The following is a 23,348-nucleotide window of genomic DNA, read 5'->3' as shown; positions in this document are numbered from 1 at the left end:
TTATGAGAAGTTTGAAATTTAATTATGTAATAAAGTTGAAGTAGATGTGCAATTAATAGTAAATAATGGTTAGTTAGGGTATTTATATGTGTACCTCACTTCAAGAAATGAATCTTATTTGAAGTTACCTTATCAAAGAGGAAATTCATGGATTCAATCTCCAAAATCATGATAATACTTTATTCGTTTTTAGTTCTTCTTCTGCAATTGAAAGGTAGAGTCACTGCAATTCCAATTCTTCCTACAAAAGTTACAGTTGAAATAACCAACAAATTAAACATGGAGTCCTTGACTTTTCACTGCAAAGACAAGTACAACGATAAGGGTCTTGTTACACTCGATGTTAATAAAACACATCGTTTTCGATTTTACCCTAATTACTTTTTTCCTATAACCTTGTACTTTTGTCGCTTCGTATGGATAGAAGCTGAGTTTTATTTTAACATTTATGTACAAAAAAGGGATGGATATTGTTTCCACAATCGATGTTCTTGGGAGATCACTGAGAATGGGCCTTGCAAGATTAAATCTGAATCTCGTGAATGCTTTACATGGAAGAAATTTTATGTCCAAAAAAATAATACTTTCTCCTCATAATTTTTTATAAATTTATGAAGATTAAATAATATTTATATTATATATGGAGTTTTACATTTATTGTAATTAGCCATCGCATTCGTACCAAAATCTATCAACGGTTAGATTTACTGAAAATGAATTTTTTTGCAACAATTGTAACGCAAAAAAATAAAAATCCCAATGGCATCGTCTAAAAAAATGTAACTAGTTTTAATTATTTAAAATACAATTGCAATTAGTTTTAACAATGTCTAACATATGTAATTAATATGCTTGTTTAAAAATCAATTAATAGACATTATTTATGATTTTAATAAAATTGTTGGTAAATTAAGTAATATGATTATTTTGTATACTTACGTTTTCAGAGCTCATTGATCGCAAATTGTAACGCTTAATTAATTGTAATTATTTAACGGCTGTGATTAACGTATACAACAAATTTTCTTAAGAAAACGTACGTTACAATTACCGCAAAAAAAATTCCTAAATGCAACGTCTGGTAATTAATACCATTATTTAAAAGGTAGGTTGTAAGGACCTCATTTTTTTTAAAAGTGGTAGGACACCCACTGTTTGCATTATTGGAGTGCATTATGGAAGTGGAATGATTGGAAGGGGAAAAAGACGGGGGGAAATGATCTCCGTCCCGCACTCACCCTTCTCTCTGCACATCATCACAATCATCATCCACACGCCCACTGCTACTAGGCACTGACCCATCTCTGCTTATCACCCATCTTCATCCTTACTTACGACCATCATCAGGGAGGAAGGAGCCAACATCCACCAATCTTCATCAAACCATTATTTCTTGAACCTGCAACCAGAGAGTATCACACTCATCTCACCAATAATCCGTAACCATTCCAACCACACTTCTCGCACGCGAGAGAGGAGAAGGGGAAGAGCTCCGGTGACGACCGACGATGATCTTGACGGTGGGCATGCTGGTGGCGGTTTGGATGTAGCTGATGGCGGTCGGTTTTAGCTGAGACAGTGGCGAGTGTGCGTGATTGGGTGGTTGGAAGAAAGACCCTAAGTCTTGGTGTTTCAATGAAGAGGGTGAGAATCCTGGAAGTGTTCTGAAGTAAAAAAAAAAAAAAAAGGAAAGAGGATTTGGGCCCAGCTAAAGAGCCTCAAATTTTATTCTGCACGCACCTCTGGAGGGAGAGCAACCCAGAGGAAGGAAATCCTTTCTTCCATTTTCAACCATCCAAGAACACCCAAGGGAAGCAGTACCAACTTCAGAAGAGCTGAGGGGAGGATCTGGGTTGGGCATCTTGTGAGGGTGGAGTTCTTGCACCAAGATCTGGGAAAGGAAGTGGAGAGCTGCTGAAGTTGCAAGGAGATCTTGATCTGCACGTCGGAGAGGAGATAGATCCCAAATTTTACAAAGGAAGTCTTCAAGAGGTAAGGGGAGTTTGATTTATTTCATTAATTGTTGAAATAATCTGTATTTAATGCAAATCTGGGAAGAAGGGGATGAAAATGGGGTTTCTGGGTTTTTTTTTTTCTGGACTCTGGTGCGATTCTGCAGAATTTCTGCAGAACGCGCGTACGTCCAATTTTGGTGAATCAAAATTGGACGTTCGTTCCAACAGTGCTCGACCAAATAGTGGTCGGCCAATTTCCGAACGTTCGGTAATTGTTCTGAGCGTCCGCCCGAATCAGCCAACTTAGAACGTTCGTCCGTATAGTGCTCGACCAAGGTCAGCCAGTTTTGGAACGTTCGGTCATTTAAAGCTAGCGAGCATTCGCGTTCGTCCTTAGGTAAAGTTAGTAATGTACAAGACGTTCGTCCAAACTGTATAATTGTAGTCGTTCGTCCTTAATCTGGGATTTGTAAGTTTGGATCGTAAGCGTTCGGTCTTGGGTATTCTGAGGTTTAGTTGGTAAGCGTTTGATCTGGGTGTAACAATGATAGTTAGCGTTCGATCTTGACCAGGTAATCTCAGGATTCGATCTTAGGCGTTCGGTATTAATGGTAGATAGCGTTCGGTTTTGATGATGTTTATTCTAAGTTAGTAATCGTTGTTAACGAACGCCCGGTCTCGATGATGTTTGTCGTCAGATAGTATTCGACATAGACAGCGTTCGGTCTTTATAAGGTTCGAACTTTGAACGTTCGTCCAAACAGTGAAGTCTTAGTGCTCAATCTTTGCGTTCGTTCATATAGTGTTCGGTTTTAGCGTTCGTCCAAATAGTGTTTAATTGATTATGGTGTTCGGTTTTGAGCGTTCGGCCTAGTGTTTGATCTCTCAGTGTTCGTTTTAAGAGTGTTCGATCAATATGGTGTTCGGCTCAGTACATGATCTCCTAGCGTTCGTCCAAATAATATTCAACCAAATAGCGTTCGGTCAGTTAGCGTTCGGCAGATAGCGTTCGGTCAGATGGCATTCGTTCAAATAGTGATCAGTATAGAACGTTCGATCAGATTGGATTAGATCTCATAGCGTCCGTCCAAGTGGTGTCGGTCTTATAGGGTTTGGTCAATAGCGGTATCCAGTAGCGTTCGTCCGGTAGCGTTCGTCCAGCAGCGTTCGTTATGTAGCGTTCGTTCAAAAGAGTTCGGGTGCTCATTCAAATATTATTTTTCAAATGGTGTTGGATTCTGAGTTTGAATTAAATTATGTGTACAAATGTTTGGAATGTATAAACCAATGTTAATTATGTGAAAAATATGTGAATGCATGAGATATGATAAAATTACCGTGAAGAATGTATTTTATGATGTTGACACGAAATTATGCATCTGATCATGATATGTGTATTGTGGGGAGATCTTGTAATGGTATAATATGAGTTGAAGAATATGAGTATGATATGAATCTCATGGAGAGATTTTGAAATGTTATGGTATTAGTGTATATGTTGATGTTGAGGGTCCCGTAGTTGGAGGTTATCCTGATACTCTAATAATCGTCCAGTCTCAAGTAGAGAAGGATGAATTATGTGGTGAGAGGAGCAGGAGGTCCTGGTCTATGTGCCGGTTTTGGACATAGTGAGGGGACTAACCTTGTGAATGGTATGAAGTATTTTGGAAGTGTATTTGTAAAAAAAAAAAAATAAATAATAGAAGTCATCACAAGTGCATAACCTCCCGTGATCGCTCATTAACGTATCATCCGGATGAGTGTCTAGTCGGAATTGTGGTATGATAGTATATGGGATGTCTAACATAAATTTTATATGATGTTTATATCAAAGCACTTATGCATGTCTTGTAATTGTTGTGTTGCATGTTAGCTCACCCTTACTTGTTTGTTTGTGCCGGAAAATCTTATTTTTGCGATGATCGTATAACGTATTTGTTATACGGGAGCAGATGAAGGATTGTCGCGTGATCCTGTGCAAATGAAGGAAGAGATGGAAGAACAAATTAGAAGGATTCAATGCTATCTTTGCAGTCAACTCTGAGCTTAAAACTTATGTATAGATTTAAGTTGAGATTACGGGGTGTCACCGTAATTTTATTATTACAATGTTTAAATTTTGAATTTTTTTTAGGGTGAATTTTTGGGAGGGAGAGCTTCAAATTTTTGATAACTTATTTAGGATTTTTTTTAAGAAAAGTGAATAGTGAATAGTAAATAGTGAATAGTGAATAGTGAATAGTGAATAGTGAATAGTGAATAGTGAATAGTGAATAGTGAATAGTGAATAGTGAATAGTGAATAGTGAATAGTGAATAGTGAATAGTGAATAGTGAATAGTGAATAGTGAATAGTGAATAGTGAATAGTGAATAGTGAATAGTGAATAGTGAATAGTGAATAGTGAATAGTGAATAGTGAATAGTGAATAGTGAATAGTGAATAGTGAATAGTGAATAGTGAATAGTGAATAGTGAATAGTGAATAGTGAATAGTGAATAGTGAATAGTGAATAGTGAATAGTGAATAAGGAATAATTAAAAAAAAAATATTAAAATAAATTGTGGAAGAGAACACTACACGTAGAATTAATCATTCAGAGATAAGAATGGTGAATAAAAAATAATTTTTGAATAGTAAAAATGAATAGTAAAATTTTTTTGGCTATAAATAGCTAAGGGGGGGAGGCTGAAGATTTGCACCAAAATTCTAGAGAAATTGTGAGAGAAGAGAGTTGGAGGAAATTCTAGTTGAAGAGGGGAAATTCTGGAAGTTTCCGGAGAACGATTTGAGAAGAGGAAACTAAGTCTGGAATAGATGTAAGGGGGAGCTAGATCTGTGTATATAAATTGTAGGAATAATAGGTTTGATATCATATTATGATTATTTGATGAATAATTTTATGTTTAGAGTATCCTTCTTTGCTATGAATCTGTACGAGTGATTGTAGAACTATACTGTTGCAAATCTGGGAAAAAGGGGTGAAACAATGGGGTTTTCTGGGTTTTCTGGAATCTGGTGCGATTCTGCAGATTTATGCAGAACGCGCGTACGTCCAATTTTGGTGAGTCAAAATTGGACGTTCGTCCAATTTGCTCGACCGTGGTCGGCTCAAATATACGAGCGTTCGGTTTTGTGTTCTAAGGTATCGAGCGTTCGCGTTCGTCCTTAGGTAAAGTTAGTCATGTACAAGACGTTCGTCCAAAATGTATACAGTGAATTAGTAATTGTAGTCGTTCGTCCTTAATTTGGGATTCTTAAGTTTGGATCATAAGTGTTCGTTCTTGGGTATTAGTGATTGTGAGCGTTCGGCTTTAATTTAATATTCTAAGTTTGAAACTTAAACGTTCGGCCTTGGTGTATTAATGAATATAAACGCTCGTTCTTAACTTGGTATTCTCGGGTAACAATCTTGAGCGTTCGGTCTAGATGTTCATTGTCCTCAGATAGCGAACGCCCATAGGTTGTAGCGAGCGTTCGGTCTTGATATTCCTTGTTCTCAGATAGCGAATGTCCATGGATAGTAGCGAGCGTTCGGTCTTGATGATATTTGTTCTCAGATAGCGAGCGTTATTAGGTAGCTTTTGATCTTAATGATAGTTGCTCTTAGGTAGCTAGTGTTCGGTCTTAATTTGGTACCCTGAGGATTAGTTGAATACGTTCGGCCAGTGCTTTAGGTGTTCGGCAGAGTGCTCTAGGCGTTCAAGTAAGACTCAAAACGTTCGTCCTTATAGTGTTAGGTTAAATGGGATTCAGCTAAACGTTCGTCCTTATGGTGTTAGGTTAAATGGGTTTCAAGCTTAACGTTCGTCCTTATGGTGTTAGGTTAAATGGGTTTCAAGCTTAACGTTCGTCCTTACAGTGTTAGGATTAAGGGGTTTCAAGCTTAGCGTTCGTCCTTATCGTATTCGGTTAAATGGGCTTCGACCTTAGCGTGCGGTTTTATAGGGTTCTGTCTCAAAGCGAGAGTTATAGGGAATGATCTTTATTGCTGATGTTTTTCTGAGGTGGCGATCGTTTATGGGTAGTGATCGGCCTTGACATTTGTTCCTAGGTAGCGATCGATTAATAAGTAGTGATTAGTCGTGATGATGCATGATTCAGGTAGTGATCATTCATAGGTAATGCTCGGTTTGGATGATGCTTGTCTCAGGTATGGATCGTAAATAGTTAGGGGTCGTTCGTAGGGAACATTCGGTCTCGATGATGTTGCACTCAGATAGTGTTCATCATAGGCAGTGTTCAGTGAGATTTGACCTTTGAACGTTCGTTCAACTAGGGCTCGATCTGGCGTTCGGCTTTGAGCGTTCGGCCTAGTGTTTGATCTGTGTTCGTTCTAAGAGTGTTTGGTCAATATAGGGTCCCGAGTTTTAGCATTCAGCTCAATAGTACATGTTTCCCTAGCGTTCGTTCAAATAGGATCCAACCAAATAGTGTTCAGCGAATAACGTTCGGCAGATAGCGTCCGGTCCATAGCGTTCGTCCAAACCGTATTCGTCCCAATAATGTTCGGCTATTAGCGTTCGGTCTTTAACGTTCGGTCAAAGTTCTTAGTGTTCGGTTCCAATTTTAGTTAATGTTGTGTTGGTGTTGAATTAAGTATACTATGCATAGTATGACATGAATTACGTGGAAGTATGTGAATGCAAGAGATATGTTAAAATTACTGTGATAAATGTATTTTATGATGTTGACATGAAATTATGCATCTGATCATGATATGTGTATTATGTGGAGATTTTGTAATGGTATAATATGAGTTGAGGAATACGAGTATGGTATGAATCTCATGGAGAGATTCTGAAATGTTATGGTATTAGTGTATATGTTGATGTTGAGGGTCCCGTAGTTGGAGGTTATCCTGATACTCTAATAATCGTCCAGTCTCAAGTAGAGAAGGATGAATTATGTTAATGATGTTTATATCAAAGTAATTATGCATATTTTATAAATGATGTGTTGCATGTTAGCTCACCCTTACTTATTTGTGCATGTATCTGTAAAATCATATTTTTGCGATGATCGTATAACGTATTTGTTATACGGGAGCAGATGAAGGATTGTCGCGTGATTCGGTGCAAATGAAGGAAGAGATGGAAGAACGAATTAGAAGGATTTAATGTTATCTTTGCAGTTAAGTCTGAGCTTAAAACTTATGTATAGATTTAAGTATGAGGTTACGGGGTGTTACTGTAAATGTATTATTACAATATTTCAAATTTTGATTTTTAAAGGGTGAATTTTTGGGATGTTACATTAATGGTATCAGAGCAGTTCGTCCTTAGGATGACCTCTGTGTTGTGGGTCTGTCGTGCCTTCTCTGTGAAGGACTGAGTCTAAATAGTATAATCTACCATTTCCTCCAAGTCTAAATAGTAGAGTATTGCATTTAACTAAAGGTTTTGAAAACAGAAAAACGTCTTAATAGGAGTGATGAGGGTGCACACTCATGACTCTTACAAGAGATGATTTTCCTTTCTTAAATTCTGAAGGTTTGAGGAAAGATATTACAATTAGTTAAAGCCTTCGAAAATAGGAAGATATAATACCAGAGTTTAGGTTTCAAAGGATGAGTGAAGATGTTAGTGTTTAGAAGTAATGTTTTAAGAAGTTTCGAGAACAAAAGGAGGAGGTGAGATATCTTACGTTGCACAAGAAGAGTTGAGTTCAAAGACTAGAATAAAAAGAGCTTTGGAAAAGCATTAGTGTAACAAGGTTAAAGGAATCAACCATGTTCTGTATATCAGTGGTGTGAGGAGTGAAATTATCCTACGAACTCATTATAAAACGTAATAACAATAATTCTCTGTGTGAACAGAGAAATAACCCGCACCCAACCCAACCGTGAAACATGTAATATACTTAGCTTGGCAAAGGTTTGGGGAGTGAACTCATCTAGTTTTTAGTATGTGTACCGAATGAGAAAATTGAAATTAATTACTAGGAATTACGATGTGTATATGTTTAACTATTTATTAAAATAAGTTATAAATTAATTAAGTAAATGAAGTCAATCTTTTGCTACTGGTTTTCACATGATATTATCTTTGAGTATTAGTCTATTTTGTCTAGTATACGGCTGCTCATGATTTCATAATTCATATGATGAACATATACTGCTTGTTATTTTATGATATAGCGATTCGTGGTTGTTTTGAGTGAACTTCAAATTCATAAACATGTTTGATGCATTCTCAACTATTATTTGTCATTTACTTGGGTAATTTATAATTTTAGGGTATAGGATTACGAGTTATAAAGCTAAAGTAATTCTGGATAGTGTACTAAATTATAGAATAGGTCTTAAAATTTTAAGTGTAGATACCAATTAAGTGAATTAAGTAATAACTACCATTGCAAATTAAATCGGCTAAGACACATATAAAGATAATAAGAAGATGTTTAGACTAAATGAATCAAGGAAAAACATAAGATAATATTAATTTCATTATGAGAAAAAAAAACATAATAAAAACAAAAACATAAATACATATTTAGTGTCAGTTTGAGTTCAGACACTGGTAAAAAAAAAAATAAAAAAAATTAAGTGTCCATATTACAGTCCTTATTCAAATTCTGGCCACACTCGGCCAACAAAAACATTAAAAAAAAAATTAAAAATATAAAACTTTAAAATGGAAAGTGGTTACTGGGTGGCGATCTTAAGGTAAGCTCCGTCGAGGGAGCTCTGGTACGGAATGCATGAGGCATAGGTGGAGGGATTTGTCGTTCATCTCTTTCGTCGTCGATGATAATCGGAATGGGGAACAGATCCAGCAGCCTCGGTGCCCTCATAACTACCCAGTCATATTCGTTCAACAAAAATTTGTATGTTAATAATAGAAGAGGAAGAGAAAGATTCAATAAAAATAGAGATATGATCAGAGTTCTTACCATACATGTATTGCGGCAGCAAAGAAAATATAGTGCCAGTGGGGTTTATCTCCGCTTGCATGCGCCTGACCCGATTGCCATGGTTGTTGAACCAGCATTGCACGTTATATTCGCCGGTTTCTCCGAAAGTCCTTAGTCGAGACGCGATCTCAAAGATTTGGGCTCTGCTTGGGTGTGTGACCCCATAATTGTATATGTTGGTCATCATCTTAATCTGATCATAAGTAGGACGCCACCGTTGACAAGTGGATCTCTCTATTTCCACTTTTTTTTTACTCCTCCTTCCTCTCGAAGTATTAAAAAAAAAATATATATATATATATATATATATATATATATATAAAATAAAAATAAAAATAAAAAGAAAAAAAAAACAAAACAAAAAGCATAACATAAAAAATATATATATATATATATATATATATATATATATATATATATATATATATATATATATATATATTAGATTCTTAGTTCAGTGTTTTCTTAATTTGTTTTTGTTTCCTTTTAGGTTTATTTTGTCCAGTCAGTCTTTGATGTTTCAGTGTCTAGTCTCAGATCTGTTTCACGGTCCTTACAAAAGGGTCCTAAACGGATCTATGTCCAGTTGTCCTTGTCCATGTTGTTCATGTAAATTAAGTTTCTGTGTTTATTTAGTTTTAAGTGGGGTACGTGGCATTGTTCTACCCGATTGTCTCTGTCATACCTTCAATTGAAGGGAGATTAACGTCTGGTTTCCAGCCTATATACCCCTTAAGTTTTAAGACAGTTGTGTTTTAAGTGTTTTAAGTTTAGAAAAATGAGAAAATTTAAAAGGAGAAGAATACAGAAAAGCAAATAAAGCGGCACAGGGAGGAAAGAAAGGAAAGAAGGAACGAGAAACTTAAAGGGGAGTAAGGAAAGAAATAACATGAAGAAAAAAAAAGAAAGAAGGAAAGGGAGATCCAAGGTTCTGAGGACTTACCCGGAGTAGTAGGGCTTACAGAAGCTCGACGCAGATCTCAGACGCTCCGAAGGCACACTGAGGCAGAGGCTCCGCGCGAACTCCAGACGCTCAGAGGAGAGAAATGAGAGAGAAAGAGAGGGACAGAGAGAGAGTGGGCAGTCAGAAATGTCGCTCGACGCAGAGGACTGGCCCTTTTATAGCCAAAATTTTCCCACTGTAGCTACAGTTCCGGTCATTGCCACTGAAACTGTTGTCACAGTACCGGTCATCCTTCTTTCAAAAAAAAAAAATTTAGGTTAGAGTACAAAGTTTCAATATACTAAATTTATATTGAAATTATAGGTTAGAGTACGAAGTTGGAAGTTGGTAAATTGAAAGTTTTGAGCTATAAGTGATGATTTGGCATAAGTGGTTAGGTTACATAAATCTGGTATGGGAGTTAATGGTTGATTATTTTGTATTTAGGTGATGAGATTTTAAATTAAAAAGTTTTTGTAAAAGGAGGAGATTTTGGGCCTATTATTAAGTCAATTATGACTTAGGAATCTCAGTAGGGAGAAGTCGTATGTTGATTTTAGGAGAAAACCGTTAGAGAAATATCTTCTTGTTAGTAAGTTCAACCATGGGAGAAGCTCTTCGCACGAGGAAATTTCTCTTAAGCACATTAGTCAACATTCATTTAGTTTTAATGCTACTTAACTAAGAAAGAGTGTGTTAGATCTTTCTCACATTTTAGAAGTAGATGCGACTACAAACAAATAAGATGTCTCATTACAAGGGCAACCCATAAGTATAGAAAACCATCGAACATAATGACTTCGAGGAAAGATCATCAACTTAGTCAAAGTAGTTTGGGAAAGAAGAGTAAATGAATTTACAAGGAAATAAGGTGAAATAATCATAACCTTATTTTTATGTCGAATTTTCGAGGACGAAAATTTTTGTTGTTGGAGAGAATGTAAGACCCATAAAAAAAAAAAAATATATATATATATATATATATATATATATATATATATATATATATTTATAGTAGTAAATTTTAGCATTTTATTAGTAATAATAATTTTAATGGATAGAAAAATGTAAATTTTTGGATATAAAATTATAGTAATTCTAGAGGGAGAGCTTCAAATTTTTGATAACTTATTTAGGATTTTTTTTAAGAAAAGTGAATAGTGAATAGTAAATAGTGAATAGTGAATAGTGAATAATTAAAAAAAAATATTAAAATAAATTGTGGAAGAGAACACTCCACGTAGAATTAATCATTCAGAGATAAGAATGGTGAATAAAAAATAATTTTTGAATAGTAAAAATGAATAGTAAAAATGAATAGTAAAAATGAATAGTAAAATTTTTTTGGCTATAAATAGCTAAGGGGGGGAGGCTGAAGATTTGCACCAAAATTCTAGAGAAATTGTGAGAGAAGAGAGTTGGAGGAAATTCTAGTTGAAGAGGGGAAATTCTGGAAGTTTCCGGAGAACGATTTGAGAAGAGGAAACTAAGTCTGGAATAGAGGTAAGGAGAGCTAACTTTGAGTATTAACAATAATAAAATATTACTGTAAATGGTCATATAAGAATACAATATTTGACAATCATAAAAATAATCTTAATATAAAAATTCATGGGGAAACAAGAAGTTGAATCTGGCAGAGCCGGTTAGACAACTTCTAATCCATCCAAAAATATAATATAATTAAATAACAAGAACAATAACATGTTTGGGGAAATAAGAAGTTGAATCTGGCAAAGCCGGTTAGACAACTTCTAATCCTTCCAAAAATGCAATAAAATAAATAAATAAAGCAATAAATAGTTTGGGGAAACAAGAAGTTGAATCTGGCAGAGCCGGTTAGACAACTCCTAATCCTTCCAAAATGCAATAAAATAAATAAGTAAAGAAATAAAACGTTTGGGGAAACAAGAAGTTGAATCTGGCAGAGCCGGTTAGACAACTTCTAATCCTTCCAAAATATAATAAAAAAAAAAATAAGGAAAGCAATAAAATGTTTGGGGAAATAAGAAATTGAATCTGGCAGAGCCGGTTAGACAATTTCTAATCCTTCCAAAATACAAAAATAAATAACTAATAACATACAAATGACATAACAAAATCAACATCACATTTTACAACTACCACCCTTGGATATCAACACAAAAGCATACTCTCATTTAAAATTCAAGATCATACAGAAACAAAATACTCCATATTCAAGATTTAAGATCAGACAAAAGCCAAATATAGCATATTCAAGACTCAAGATAATACAAAAGGAAATACTCAAAGTTAGCTCCCCTTACCTCTATTCCAGACTTAGTTTCCTCTTCTCAAATCGTTCTCCGGAAACTTCCAGAATTTCCCCTCTTCAACTAGAATTTCCTCCAACTCTCTTCTCTCACAATTTCTCTAGAATTTTGGTGCAAATCTTCAGCCTCCCCCCCTTAGCTATTTATAGCCAAAAAAATTTTACTATTCATTTTTACTATTCACTTTTACTATTCATTTTTACTATTCAAAAATTATTTTTTATTCACCATTCTTATCTCTGAATGATTAATTCTACGTGGAGTGTTCTCTTCCACAATTTATTTTAATATTTTTTTTTAATTATTCACTATTCACTATTCACTATTCACTATTTACTATTCACTATTCACTTTTCTTTAAAAAAAAATCCTAAATAAGTTATCAAAAATTTGAAGCTCTCCCTCTAGAATTACTATAATTTTATATCCAAAAATTTACATTTTTCTATCCATTAAAATTATTATTACTAATAAAATGCTAAAGTTTACTACTATAAATAAATATATATATATATATATATATATATATATATATATTTTTTTTTTTTTTTTCATGGGTCTTACATTCTCCCCAACAACAAAAATTTTCGTCCTCGAAAATTCGACATAAAAATAAGGTTATGATTATTTCACCTTATTTCCTTGTAAATTCATTTACTCTTCTTTCCCAAACTACTTTGACTAAGTTGATGATCTTTCCTCTAAGTCATTATGTTCGATGGTTTTCTATACTTATGGGTTGCCCTTGTAATGAGACATCTTCTTTGTTTGTAGTCGCATCTACTTCTAAAATGTGAGAAAGATCTAACACACTCTTTCATAGTTAAGTAGCATTAAAACTAAATGAATGTTGACTAATGTGTTTAAGAGAAATTTCCTCGTGCGAAGAGCTTCTCCCATGGTTGAACTTACTAACAAGAAGATATTTCTCTAACGGTTTTCTCCTAAAATCAACATACGACTTCTCCCTACTAAGATTCCTAAGTCATAATTGACTTAATAATAGGCCCAAAATCTCCTCCTTTTACAAAAACTTTTTAATTTAAAATCTCATCACCTAAATACAAAATAATCAACCATTAACTCCCATACCAGATTTATGTAACCTAACCACTTATGCCAAATCATCACTTATAACTCAAAACTTTCAATTTACCAACTTCCAACTTCGTACTCTAACCTATAATTTCAATATAAATTTAGTATATTGAAACTTTGTACTCTAACCTAAATTTTTTTTTTTTGAAAGAAGGATGACCGGTACTGTGACAACAGTTTCGGTGGCAATGACCGGAACTGTAGCTACAGTGGGAAAATTTTGGCTATAAAAGGGCCAGTCCTCTGCGTCGAGCGACATTTCTGACTGCCCACTCTCTCTCTCTGTCCCTCTCTTTCTCTCTCATTTCTCTCCGCTGAGCGTCTGGAGTTCGCGCGGAGCCTCTGCCTCAGTGTGCCTTCGGAGCGTCTGAGATCTGCGTCGAGCTTCTGTAAGCCCTACTACTCCGGGTAAGTCCTCAGAACCTTGGATCTCCCTTTCCTTCTCTCCTTTTTTTTTCTTCATGTTATTTCTTTCCTTACTCCCCTTTAAGTTTCTCGTTCCTTCTTTCCTTTCTTTCCTCCCTGTGCCGCTTTATTTGCTTTTCTGTATTCTTCTCCTTTTAAATTTTCTCATTTTTCTAAACTTAAAACACAACTGTCTTAAAACTTAAGGGGTATATAGGCTGGAAACCAGACGTTAATCTCCCTTCAATTGAAGGTATGGCAGAGACAATCGGGTAGAACAATGCCACGTACCCCACTTAAAACTAAATAAACACAGAAACTTAATTTACATGAACAACATGGACAAGGACAACTGGACATAGATCCGTTTAGGACCCTTTTGCAAGGACCGTGAAACAGATCTGAGACTAGACACTGAAACATCAAAGACTGACTGGACAAAATAAACCTAAAACGAAACAAAAACAAATAAAGAAAACACTGAACTAAGAATATAATATATATATATATATATATATATATATATATATATATATATATATATATATATATATATATATATTTTATGTTATGCTTTTTGTTTTGTTTTTTTTTTCTTTTTATTTTTATTTTTATTTTATATATATATATATATATATATATATTTTTTTTTGAATACTTCGAGAGGAAGGAGGAGTAAAAAAAAATGGAAATAGAGAGATCCACCTGTCAGCGGTGGCGTCCTACTGATGATCAGATTAAGATGATGACCAACATATACAATTATGGGGTCACACACCCAAGCAGAGCCCAAATCTTTGAGATCGCGTCTCGACTAAGGACTTTCGGAGAAGCCGGCGAATATAACGTGCAATGCTGGTTCAACAACCATGGCAATCGGGTCAGGCGCATGCAAGCGAAGATAGACCCCACTGGCACTATATTTTCTTTGCTGCCGCAGTACATGTATGGTAAGAACTCTGATCATATCTCTATTTTTATTGAATCTTTCTCTTCCTCTTCTATTATTAACATACAAATTTTTGTTGAAAGAATATGACTGGGTAGTTATGAGGGCACCGAGGCTGCTGGATCTGTTCCCCATTCCGATTATCATCGACGACGAAAGAGATGAACGACAAATCCCTCCACCTATGCCTCCTGCATTCCGTACCAGAGCTCCCTCGACGGAGCTTACCTTAAGATCGCCACCCAGTTACCACTTTCCATTTTAAAGTTTTATATTTTTAATTTTTTTTTATACCAGTGTCTGAACTCAAACTGACACTAAATATGTATTTATGTTTTTGTTTTTATTATGTTTTTTTTTTCTCATAATGAAATTAATATTATCTTATGTTTTTCCTTGATTCATTTAGTCTAAACATCTTCTTATTATCTTTATATGTGTCTTAGCCGATTTAATTTGCAATGGTAGTTATTACTTAATTCACTTAATTGGTATCTACACTTAAAATTTTAAGACCTATTCTATAATTTAGTACACTATCCAGAATTACTTTAGCTTTATAACTCGTAATCCTATACCCTAAAATTATAAATTACACAAGTAAATGACAAATAATAGTTGAGAATGCATCAAACATGTTTATGAATTTGAAGTTCACTCAAAACAACCACGAATCGCTATATCATAAAATAACAAGCAGTATATGTTCATCATATGAATTATGAAATCATGAGCAGCCGTATACTAGACAAAATAAACTAATAATCAAAGATAATATCATGTGAAAACCAGTAGCAAAAGATTGACTTCATTTACTTAATTAATTTATAATTTATTTTAATAAATAGTTAAACATATACGCATCGTAATTCCTAGCAATTAATTTCAATTTTCTCATTCGGTACACATACTAAAAACTAGATGAGTTCACTCCCCAAACCTTTGCCAAGCTAAGTATATTACATGTTTCACGGTTGGGTTGGGTGCGGGTTATTTCTCTGTTCACACAGAGAATTATTGTTATTACGTTTTATAATGAGTTCGTAGGATAATTTCACTCCTCACACCACTGATATACAGAACATGGTTGATTCCTTTAACCTTGTTACACTAATGCTTTTCCAAAGCTCTTTTTATTCTAGTCTTTGAACTCAACTCTTCTTGTGCAACGTAAGATACCTCACCTCCTCCTTTTGTTCTCGAAACTTCTTAAAACATTACTACTATTGGAAGGATTGGAAGGGGAAAAAGACGGGGGGAAAGGATCTCCGTCCCGCACTCACCCTTCTCTCTGCACATCATCACAATCATCATCCACACGCCCACTGCTACTAGGCACTGACCCATCTCTGCTTATCACCCATCTTCATCCTTACTTACGACCATCATCAGGGAGGAAGGAGCCAACATCCACCAATCTTCATCAAACCATTATTTCTTGAACCTGCAACCAGAGAGTATCACACTCATCTCACCAATAATCCGTAACCATTCCAACCACACTTCCTGTTCACTCCAAGTTCCCCATTTCAACACCCGGTTTACACACAACTTCCATTATCCATTCATGAACATGGTTCAGTTCAACATCTTTATCCTACACCCATCACATACAGCCACATACTTCTTCATTTCAGAAATTCAACTCAGACCGAAACCCATTTTCCTCCGGGTTTATCACGCATATAATTCATACATCAATTAAACACAGAAGGAAACCCCAATTATTTTTCTCGGCAGAACCTCCGGTGGTGACTGTCTCAAGGTGGAAGGCAAAACAGCGTGCCCCAAATCGGAGAGGAAACCCGTTTCAAAGAGAACGAAGAAGGGAGCAGTACAACCGGTTTTAGGAGGCGCCGTCGACTCTAGGCAGCGCTGGCAGCAGGTTCGGTAGTGGCAAGCAACGCGATGATGGTGGGGAGAGCTTGACGGAGATTGGCGAAAAATTACCGTGAAGAATATGTGAATGCATGAGATATGATAAAATTACCGTGAAGAATGTATTTTATGATGTTGACACGAAATTATGCATCTGATCATGATATGTGTATTGTGGGGAGATCTTGTAATGGTATAATATGAGTTGAAGAATATGAGTATGATATGAATCTCATTGAGAGATTTTGAAATGTTATGGTATTAGTGTATATGTTGATGTTGAGGGTCCCGTAGTTGGAGGTTATCCTGATACTCTAATAATCATCTAGTCTCATGTAGAGAAGGATGAATTATGTGGTGAGAGGAGCAGGAGGTCCTGGTCTATGTGCCGGTTTTGGACATAGTGAGGGGACTAACCTTGTGAATGGTATGAAGTATTTTGGAAGTGTATTTGTAAAAAAAAAAAAATAATAGAAGTCATCACAAGTGCATAACCTCCCGTGACCGCTCATCAACGTATCATCCGGATGAGTGTCTAGTAGGAATTGTGGTATGATAGTATATGGGATGTCTAACATAAATTTTATATGATGTTTATATCAAAGCACTTATGCATGTCTTGTAATTGTTGTGTTGCATGTTAGCTCACCCTTACTTGTTTGTTTGTGTCGGAAAATCTTATTTTTGCGATGATCGTATAACGTATTTGTTATACGGGAGCAGATGAAGGATTGTCGCGTGATCCTGTGCAAATGAAGGAAGAGATGGAAGAACAAATTAGAAGGATTCAATGCTATCTTTGCAGTCAACTCTGAGCTTAAAACTTATGTATAGATTTAAGTTGAGGTTACGGGGTGTCACCGTAATTTTATTATTACAATGTTTAAATTTTGAATTTTTTTTTAGGGTGAATTTTTGGGATGTTACATAGTTACCTATAATTAATGCAACGTCTAAACTTTGTTATAATAATCTCAAATGCCATTAATCGTAATTCATATATAACAGAGTTAGGGATGCAAAATGTAATATGTATCTACAAATATTTGTTACGGATGTACTCATATTTACACATATTCATTATTTATATAAAAAAAATTAAAATTAAAGTTAATTTATATTTTATGAAGTTAAATTTAATTAAAATTAATTTCTGATTTATTAAGTTAATTTTAATTAAAATTAAAATTAATTTCAATTTATATTATATATATATATATATATATTTAATTTCATTTATATTTTATTTTAAAATTTTATAACATATTTCTTTTAAATATTCACAAATATTCATGAATACATTGAAAGTCTTAAATTATCAGTAAATAATTTTTAAATAGGTATCTAATGATAACAAACAAGAAAGAAGTTTTATTTTTTGTTACTGATTAAATAGTTTAGACAGTGAATAGACACTGTACATGTTCTTTTATCCCTAGGCAAAGTTAAAACAAAAAAAGAAATCGAAAACACAACTTTTAAATAATTGTAACTTTTAAACCATGATTGATTGGAGTTCTTCAAAATCCCAATATACAAGTTTTTCTTCTTAAATCAATGTTCTTAATAGGAGTTTAAAATTTTCAAAATCTTTGTTATAAGGAATTGGTAGGAATCAAAGAACATGATACAAGATAATTTTAGTGATATACTAATGAAAAGAATAATTTGTTACTCATTAAATATACAAAAGGATTTCTCATGTAAATTCTCACTTGACTCTTCTAAACCAAAACTATTTACTTGATAAAGTCTACAAAAAATTAGATTACTAAAAACTTTCGAAAAGAAATATGCGTAAATTTAATTTATTTTTGTTAAAACCTTAAAAAATTAAGCCTTGAATAATGAATATATAATTATACTGTTACAGTGTTAACTTTTCAAACTAATTATAATTGTTATTATATTTTATGTGAGTTTCCAATGTGTTATAATTTTTATAACCTCCTACTTAGTTTTGTTTTAATATAAAGATTTTATAAGATTCACTCTAAATATTTTTATTTGTCACTTTAACTTAAAAGTTTATTTTATTAAGGTTTAATCCTTTACTACATCCCTATTTATGTACGAATTTCTCAATTGGGTCCTCGTTTTTTAAAGTGTATCAAAATGGTCCCTAATTCTGAAAATTGATATCAATTGAGTCCTTTCCGTTAAGTTGGCTGGACGGCGTTAAAAAAATTGATGAGTGGATGCTGAGATGACGAACGAGCGCTCGTCCACCAGCGAACGAACGCTCGTCCAGCAGCGAACGAACGCTCGTCCAGCAGCGAACGAACGCTCGTCCACCAGAGAATGAACGCTCGTCGACCTCTTACTGCTGGACAACCGTTCGTTCCACACTGGACGACCGTTCGTTCGGTGTTCGACGAGCGTTCGTTCGCTGATGGACGAGCGTTCGTTCGCTGCTGGACAAGCGCTCGTTCGTCATCTCAGCATCCCACTGATCAATTTTTTTAACGCCGTCCAGCCAACTTAACGGAAACGACTCAATTGATATCAATTTTCAGAATTATGGACCATTTTGATACACTCTAAAAAACGAGGACCCAATTGAGAAATTCGTACATAAATAGGGATGTAGTAAAGGATTAAACCTTTTATTAATTTAAAAAATGAAGAATAGAATATTAAATTTCAGTTTTGGTCAACTTATTTGAACAAAATATTGGAACTTAAATTTACGAGGCTGCGTTGGAAATGTTCCTATTAATTAACAAAGAAACAAATTATTAAATAGTAATATATTATTAATAGTAATAAATGAGGTTGGAATTCTTTATTGGCATGTATACAATTAATTTATATGTATAAGTAGATGTAAATTTTATATAATATTATTAATAGTAATAACATTTTGTTCTTTGTTATTGTTTTCTTTACACTAAAAGTTGGTGAAACATATCGTTTTCGATTTTATCTTAATTACCATTTTCATTTAACCTTATACTTCTGTCACTTTGTATGGTCAGGTAGTGATAATTATTTTAACATTTACCTGCAAATAAGGATGAATATGTTCATTAGTACAAAAAAGTTTCAACACATAGTATTTATGGTTAGAAACGAAAAATGTCATGTTAACATTTCTCAGTGACATTATTATAAATAAATGTAATAAATTAAATATTAGAATAATTCAAATTTTGATGACATATTAAAGGTGTTGATAACAAAATTTTAATTTCTTTTTGTTAATTTGGCGATGTTGTTATTTTATTTCATCATTGTCTTTTAGTGTCAAGAAACATGATATTTTGTTATTGATATAAAATGATAAATAACTTTTATTACTTAATATTATTTTATATTAACGGTAATATATGTATAAACAAAGGACAAGATAACCATTAAGTCACACACTTAATTAAAACAATTAAACTCCAAATACTCAACTGAAAATGATAAAAATTTTGAATACACAATAAACCAAAATATTTAATATAAACTCAATTAAAAATACTAAAATTTAATTAATTTTTTTAATTAAATAAATATAAATCTTATCTTACAGATCATTTTTATAAAGTTTCGTTAGAAGATAAATTATTAATAAATGATGGTGAGTGATTCATATGGGTATTTATATGTCTACTTCTTGAAAGAGAAGAAATAAATCTCATTTGAAATTACCCTATCAATCAAAGAGGCAAATTTATGGATTCAATCTCCAAAATACTTTGTTTGATGTTAGTTCTTCTTCTGCAATTGAAAGGTAAAATCACTGCAACTCCAATTCTTCCTACAAAAGTTTCAATTGAAATAACCAACAAATTAAATATGAAACATTTGATTGTTAACTGCAAAGACAAACATAACAATCTGGGTGTTATTGAACTGTATGTTAATGAAACATATACTTTTCGATTTTATCCTAATTACATTTTTCCTCAAACCTTGTACTTTTGTCACTTCACATGGTTATATAATGATCATCATTTTGACATTTATGTAGAATATAGGGATTTATGGTGTACCCACAATGTCTGTTCTTGGGAGATTTTTGAGAACGGACCATGTAAGATTAAACCTGAATCTCGTCAATGCTTTTCATGGGATAAAGTTTATGCAAAAATTAAATAAAATCATACTTTCTCTTTGTACTTCTTTATAAATTTATGGAGATTAAATAATATTTATATTATATATCAAGTTTCAAAGTTATTGTGATCGATTCAAAATCTGTTAATGGTTAGATTTATTGAAAAATGTTAGAAAATGAATTTTGAACTGGTTTAATTATCTCTAGCAATTATCATCCAAATTTTGGGATAAACTATCACAAATCCAAAGATATATTTCAAATTGTAGCATTTAGAAATACAGTAAAAGTTATGTTTAAATCCAAAAAATACAATTAATTATAATTCTTCGCCAGCAGTGATAAAAGTAATTGTAACAAAATAAAAATTCCAAAGCATCATCTAAAAATTTGAAACTAGTTTTAATTATTTAAAATCCGATTACAATTAGTTTTGACGCAATGTCTAACATTTGTGATTATAATATGCTTGTTTAAAATATCAATTAGTATACATTATTTTTTATTTTAATAAAATTGTTAGTAAATTAAGTAATATGATTATTTTGTATACTTACGTTTGGATGGCAAATTGTAACGCTTAATTGATTGTAATTATTTAACGGCAGTGATTAACCTATGTAACAAATTTTCTTAAGAAAGCGTACGTTACAATTAAACGCAAAAAAAAAAAAAAAAAAAAAACTAATACGTTAATATAACGTCTAACCTTAGAAGGGAAATAATACGTTAATACAGACTTTTTTTTTTTCAACATTTGAAAACAGTATATTTATCTTTTTTTTTTATTGAATCTAAAATACCTCAATGACAAAAAATAATAATGAATTAATAAAACATAAAATATATCAAAAATATTGTTAAAAAATATGTCTTTTAATTTTTTTTTCTGTTATAATAATTTCAATTGTCATTAATAGTTATCTTTTTTTTCTATAAGAGTTATCTTTTTTTCTTGTAAAGCAATTATAAACACTTTCTTTTAAATTCAGAAGTAAATTCAAAAATAAATTCAAATATTTGTATAGTTTAACAAGTTAAATGTTCTAGACAATTATTTAGTGTTGATCAAGAATTGTTAAACTCGTTTAACTAGTTAGTTAGTGTTGTAAACCAAGAGCTTTAAACTCGTTTTTAGCTAACATGTTGTTAAGGACTAATTAGATATAGTTTAAGTTGAGTGAACCATATAAAAAATGTGAATTGTTATAATTATTTTCAAATAACTTTTCCATTTAAATGCATTCTTCAACTAAGTGTTTAACCTATTACATCTTACCATTATTTTAAGTAATTAATTTAATCATTATTTATGAAAAAGATTTAAAATAATATTTTCCTATGTTTCAAACGTTGTGAGATTTTATAATTTATATAAAATGACAAATGTCTTTTATTATTAAATATCATTTTATATTAAATATAAAACATTGAAATTTTTAAATTATATATATATACAAAAAAGCAAGAGGAGAGGACAGATAACAATGAAGTCACACACTTAATCAAAACATTTAAGACCTAATTGAAAAAGATAAAAAAGATTTGAATAACAAGAAGCCAAAAAGATTTAATCAGAAATTAATTAAAAATACAAAAATTTAAGAGAAATTTGACATTTAATTATTATTTTTTAGTTAATAGATATAAACCTAATTTTACAAAATTGATTTAAAAAAAATATTAATAAATGATGGTTAGTCATTCAGGGTATTTATATGTCTATTTCACTTGAAGGAGAAGAAATTAATGTTATTTGAAGTTACTCTATCAAAGAGACAATTTATGGATTCAATCCACAAAATCATGATAATATTTTGTTTGTTGTTTCTTGTTCTGCAATTGACAGGTATCGTCACTGCAATTCCATTTTTTCCTACAAAAGTTTCAGTTGAAATAACAAACAAATTAAGTAGGAAGGATTTGCATCTTCACTGCAAAGACAAGCATAACGATCTGGGTATTGTCGAACTAAAGGTTAATGAAACATATAGTTTTCGATTTTATCCTCAGTTCTTTTTTCCTTCAACCTTGTACTTTTGTCATTTCACATGGTTGTATGGTGATCATCGTTTTGACATTTATGTAGAATACAGAGATTTATATTGTATCCACAATCTCTGCTCGTGGGAGATATTAGAGAACGGACCATGTAAGCTTAAAAAATCTGGAAAACGTGAATGCTTTACATGGTAAAGCTTCTGCAAAAATAAAATAAAATAATACTTTTTCTTTTTAGTTCTTTATAAATTTATGGAGATTAAATAATATTTATATTATATATTAAGTTTCAAAGTTTGTTGTCGTCTATACAAAATCTATTAATGGTTAGATTTATTGAAAAATGTTAGAAAATGAAAATTATCATTCAAATTTGGGGATAAAATAATATTCAATTTGTAGCATTTAGAAATACAATAAAAGTTATTTTTAAAATCAAAAAATACAATTAATTGTAATTTTTCACCAGCAGCGATAAAATTATACAACAATTAATTGTAACGCAAAAAAAAAAATAAAAAACCTAAAGGCATTATCTAAAAATTTGTATCTAGTTTTAGTTATTTAAAATACAATTACAATTACGCAATGTCTAACATTTGTAAGTATAATATGCTTGTTTATTACGCAATATTTATGATTTTAATACTAAAGATTATCTTAATAAAACTATTATGAAATTAAGTAATATGATTATTTTGTATATTTTCGATTTCAGCAATCATTGGATTGCAAATTATTTTGTATGTTTTCGATTATTTTGTAAAGTTTTAATGTATGTAAATAATTTTCTTAAGAAAACGTATACAATTAAAGCAAAAAGCAATTAATACAATTAATACATCTAGTAATTAATACGATTA

General features: G+C 32.4%; 1 protein-coding gene across 2 annotated transcripts; it reads left to right on the top strand.

Moving 5' to 3' along the window:
- Positions 1-1,144: 1,144 nt before the first annotated feature.
- Positions 1,145-17,441, top strand: LOC148199970 (WUSCHEL-related homeobox 6-like). 2 transcript variants are annotated; one of them, XM_088114496.1, is made up of 4 exons: positions 1,145-1,992; positions 7,007-9,024; positions 14,322-14,559; positions 14,642-17,441. In XM_088114496.1, the coding sequence occupies exons 2-4, from the start codon at positions 8,854-8,856 to the stop codon at positions 14,821-14,823; spliced, it is 591 nt and encodes a 196-aa protein (XP_087970622.1). In that variant the 5' UTR covers positions 1,145-1,992; positions 7,007-8,853; the 3' UTR covers positions 14,824-17,441. The 2 variants fall into 2 exon arrangements, 1 of the variants encoding a protein (XP_087970622.1); XR_015786316.1 differs by lacking the exons at positions 7,007-9,024; positions 14,322-14,559; positions 14,642-17,441 and adding an exon at positions 3,908-4,264.
- The last annotated feature ends 5,907 nt before the right edge of the window (positions 17,442-23,348 follow it).

The sequence above is a fragment of the Vigna umbellata genome, chromosome 4 (assembly GCF_029865625.1).
Source record: "Vigna umbellata cultivar VRB3 chromosome 4, Vumbellata_1.0, whole genome shotgun sequence".
Lineage (NCBI taxonomy): Eukaryota > Viridiplantae > Streptophyta > Magnoliopsida > Fabales > Fabaceae > Vigna > Vigna umbellata.
This window is presented reverse-complemented; position numbering and strand designations above follow the sequence as displayed.

What these genes read in the sequence shown, in the direction of transcription:
- LOC148199970 (XM_088114496.1), top strand. Translation starts at nt 8,854, where the DNA reads ATGTATTGCGGCAGCAAAGAAAATATAGTGCCAGTGGGGTTTATCTCC. An exon ending in TTTGGGCTCTGCTTGGGTGT is followed by an intron (nt 9,025 to 14,321) that starts GTGACCCCATAA and finishes TCCACCTGTCAG; the next exon opens with CGGTGGCGTCCTACTGATGA. An exon ending in GCTGCCGCAGTACATGTATG is followed by an intron (nt 14,560 to 14,641) that starts GTAAGAACTCTG and finishes TTTTGTTGAAAG; the next exon opens with AATATGACTGGGTAGTTATG.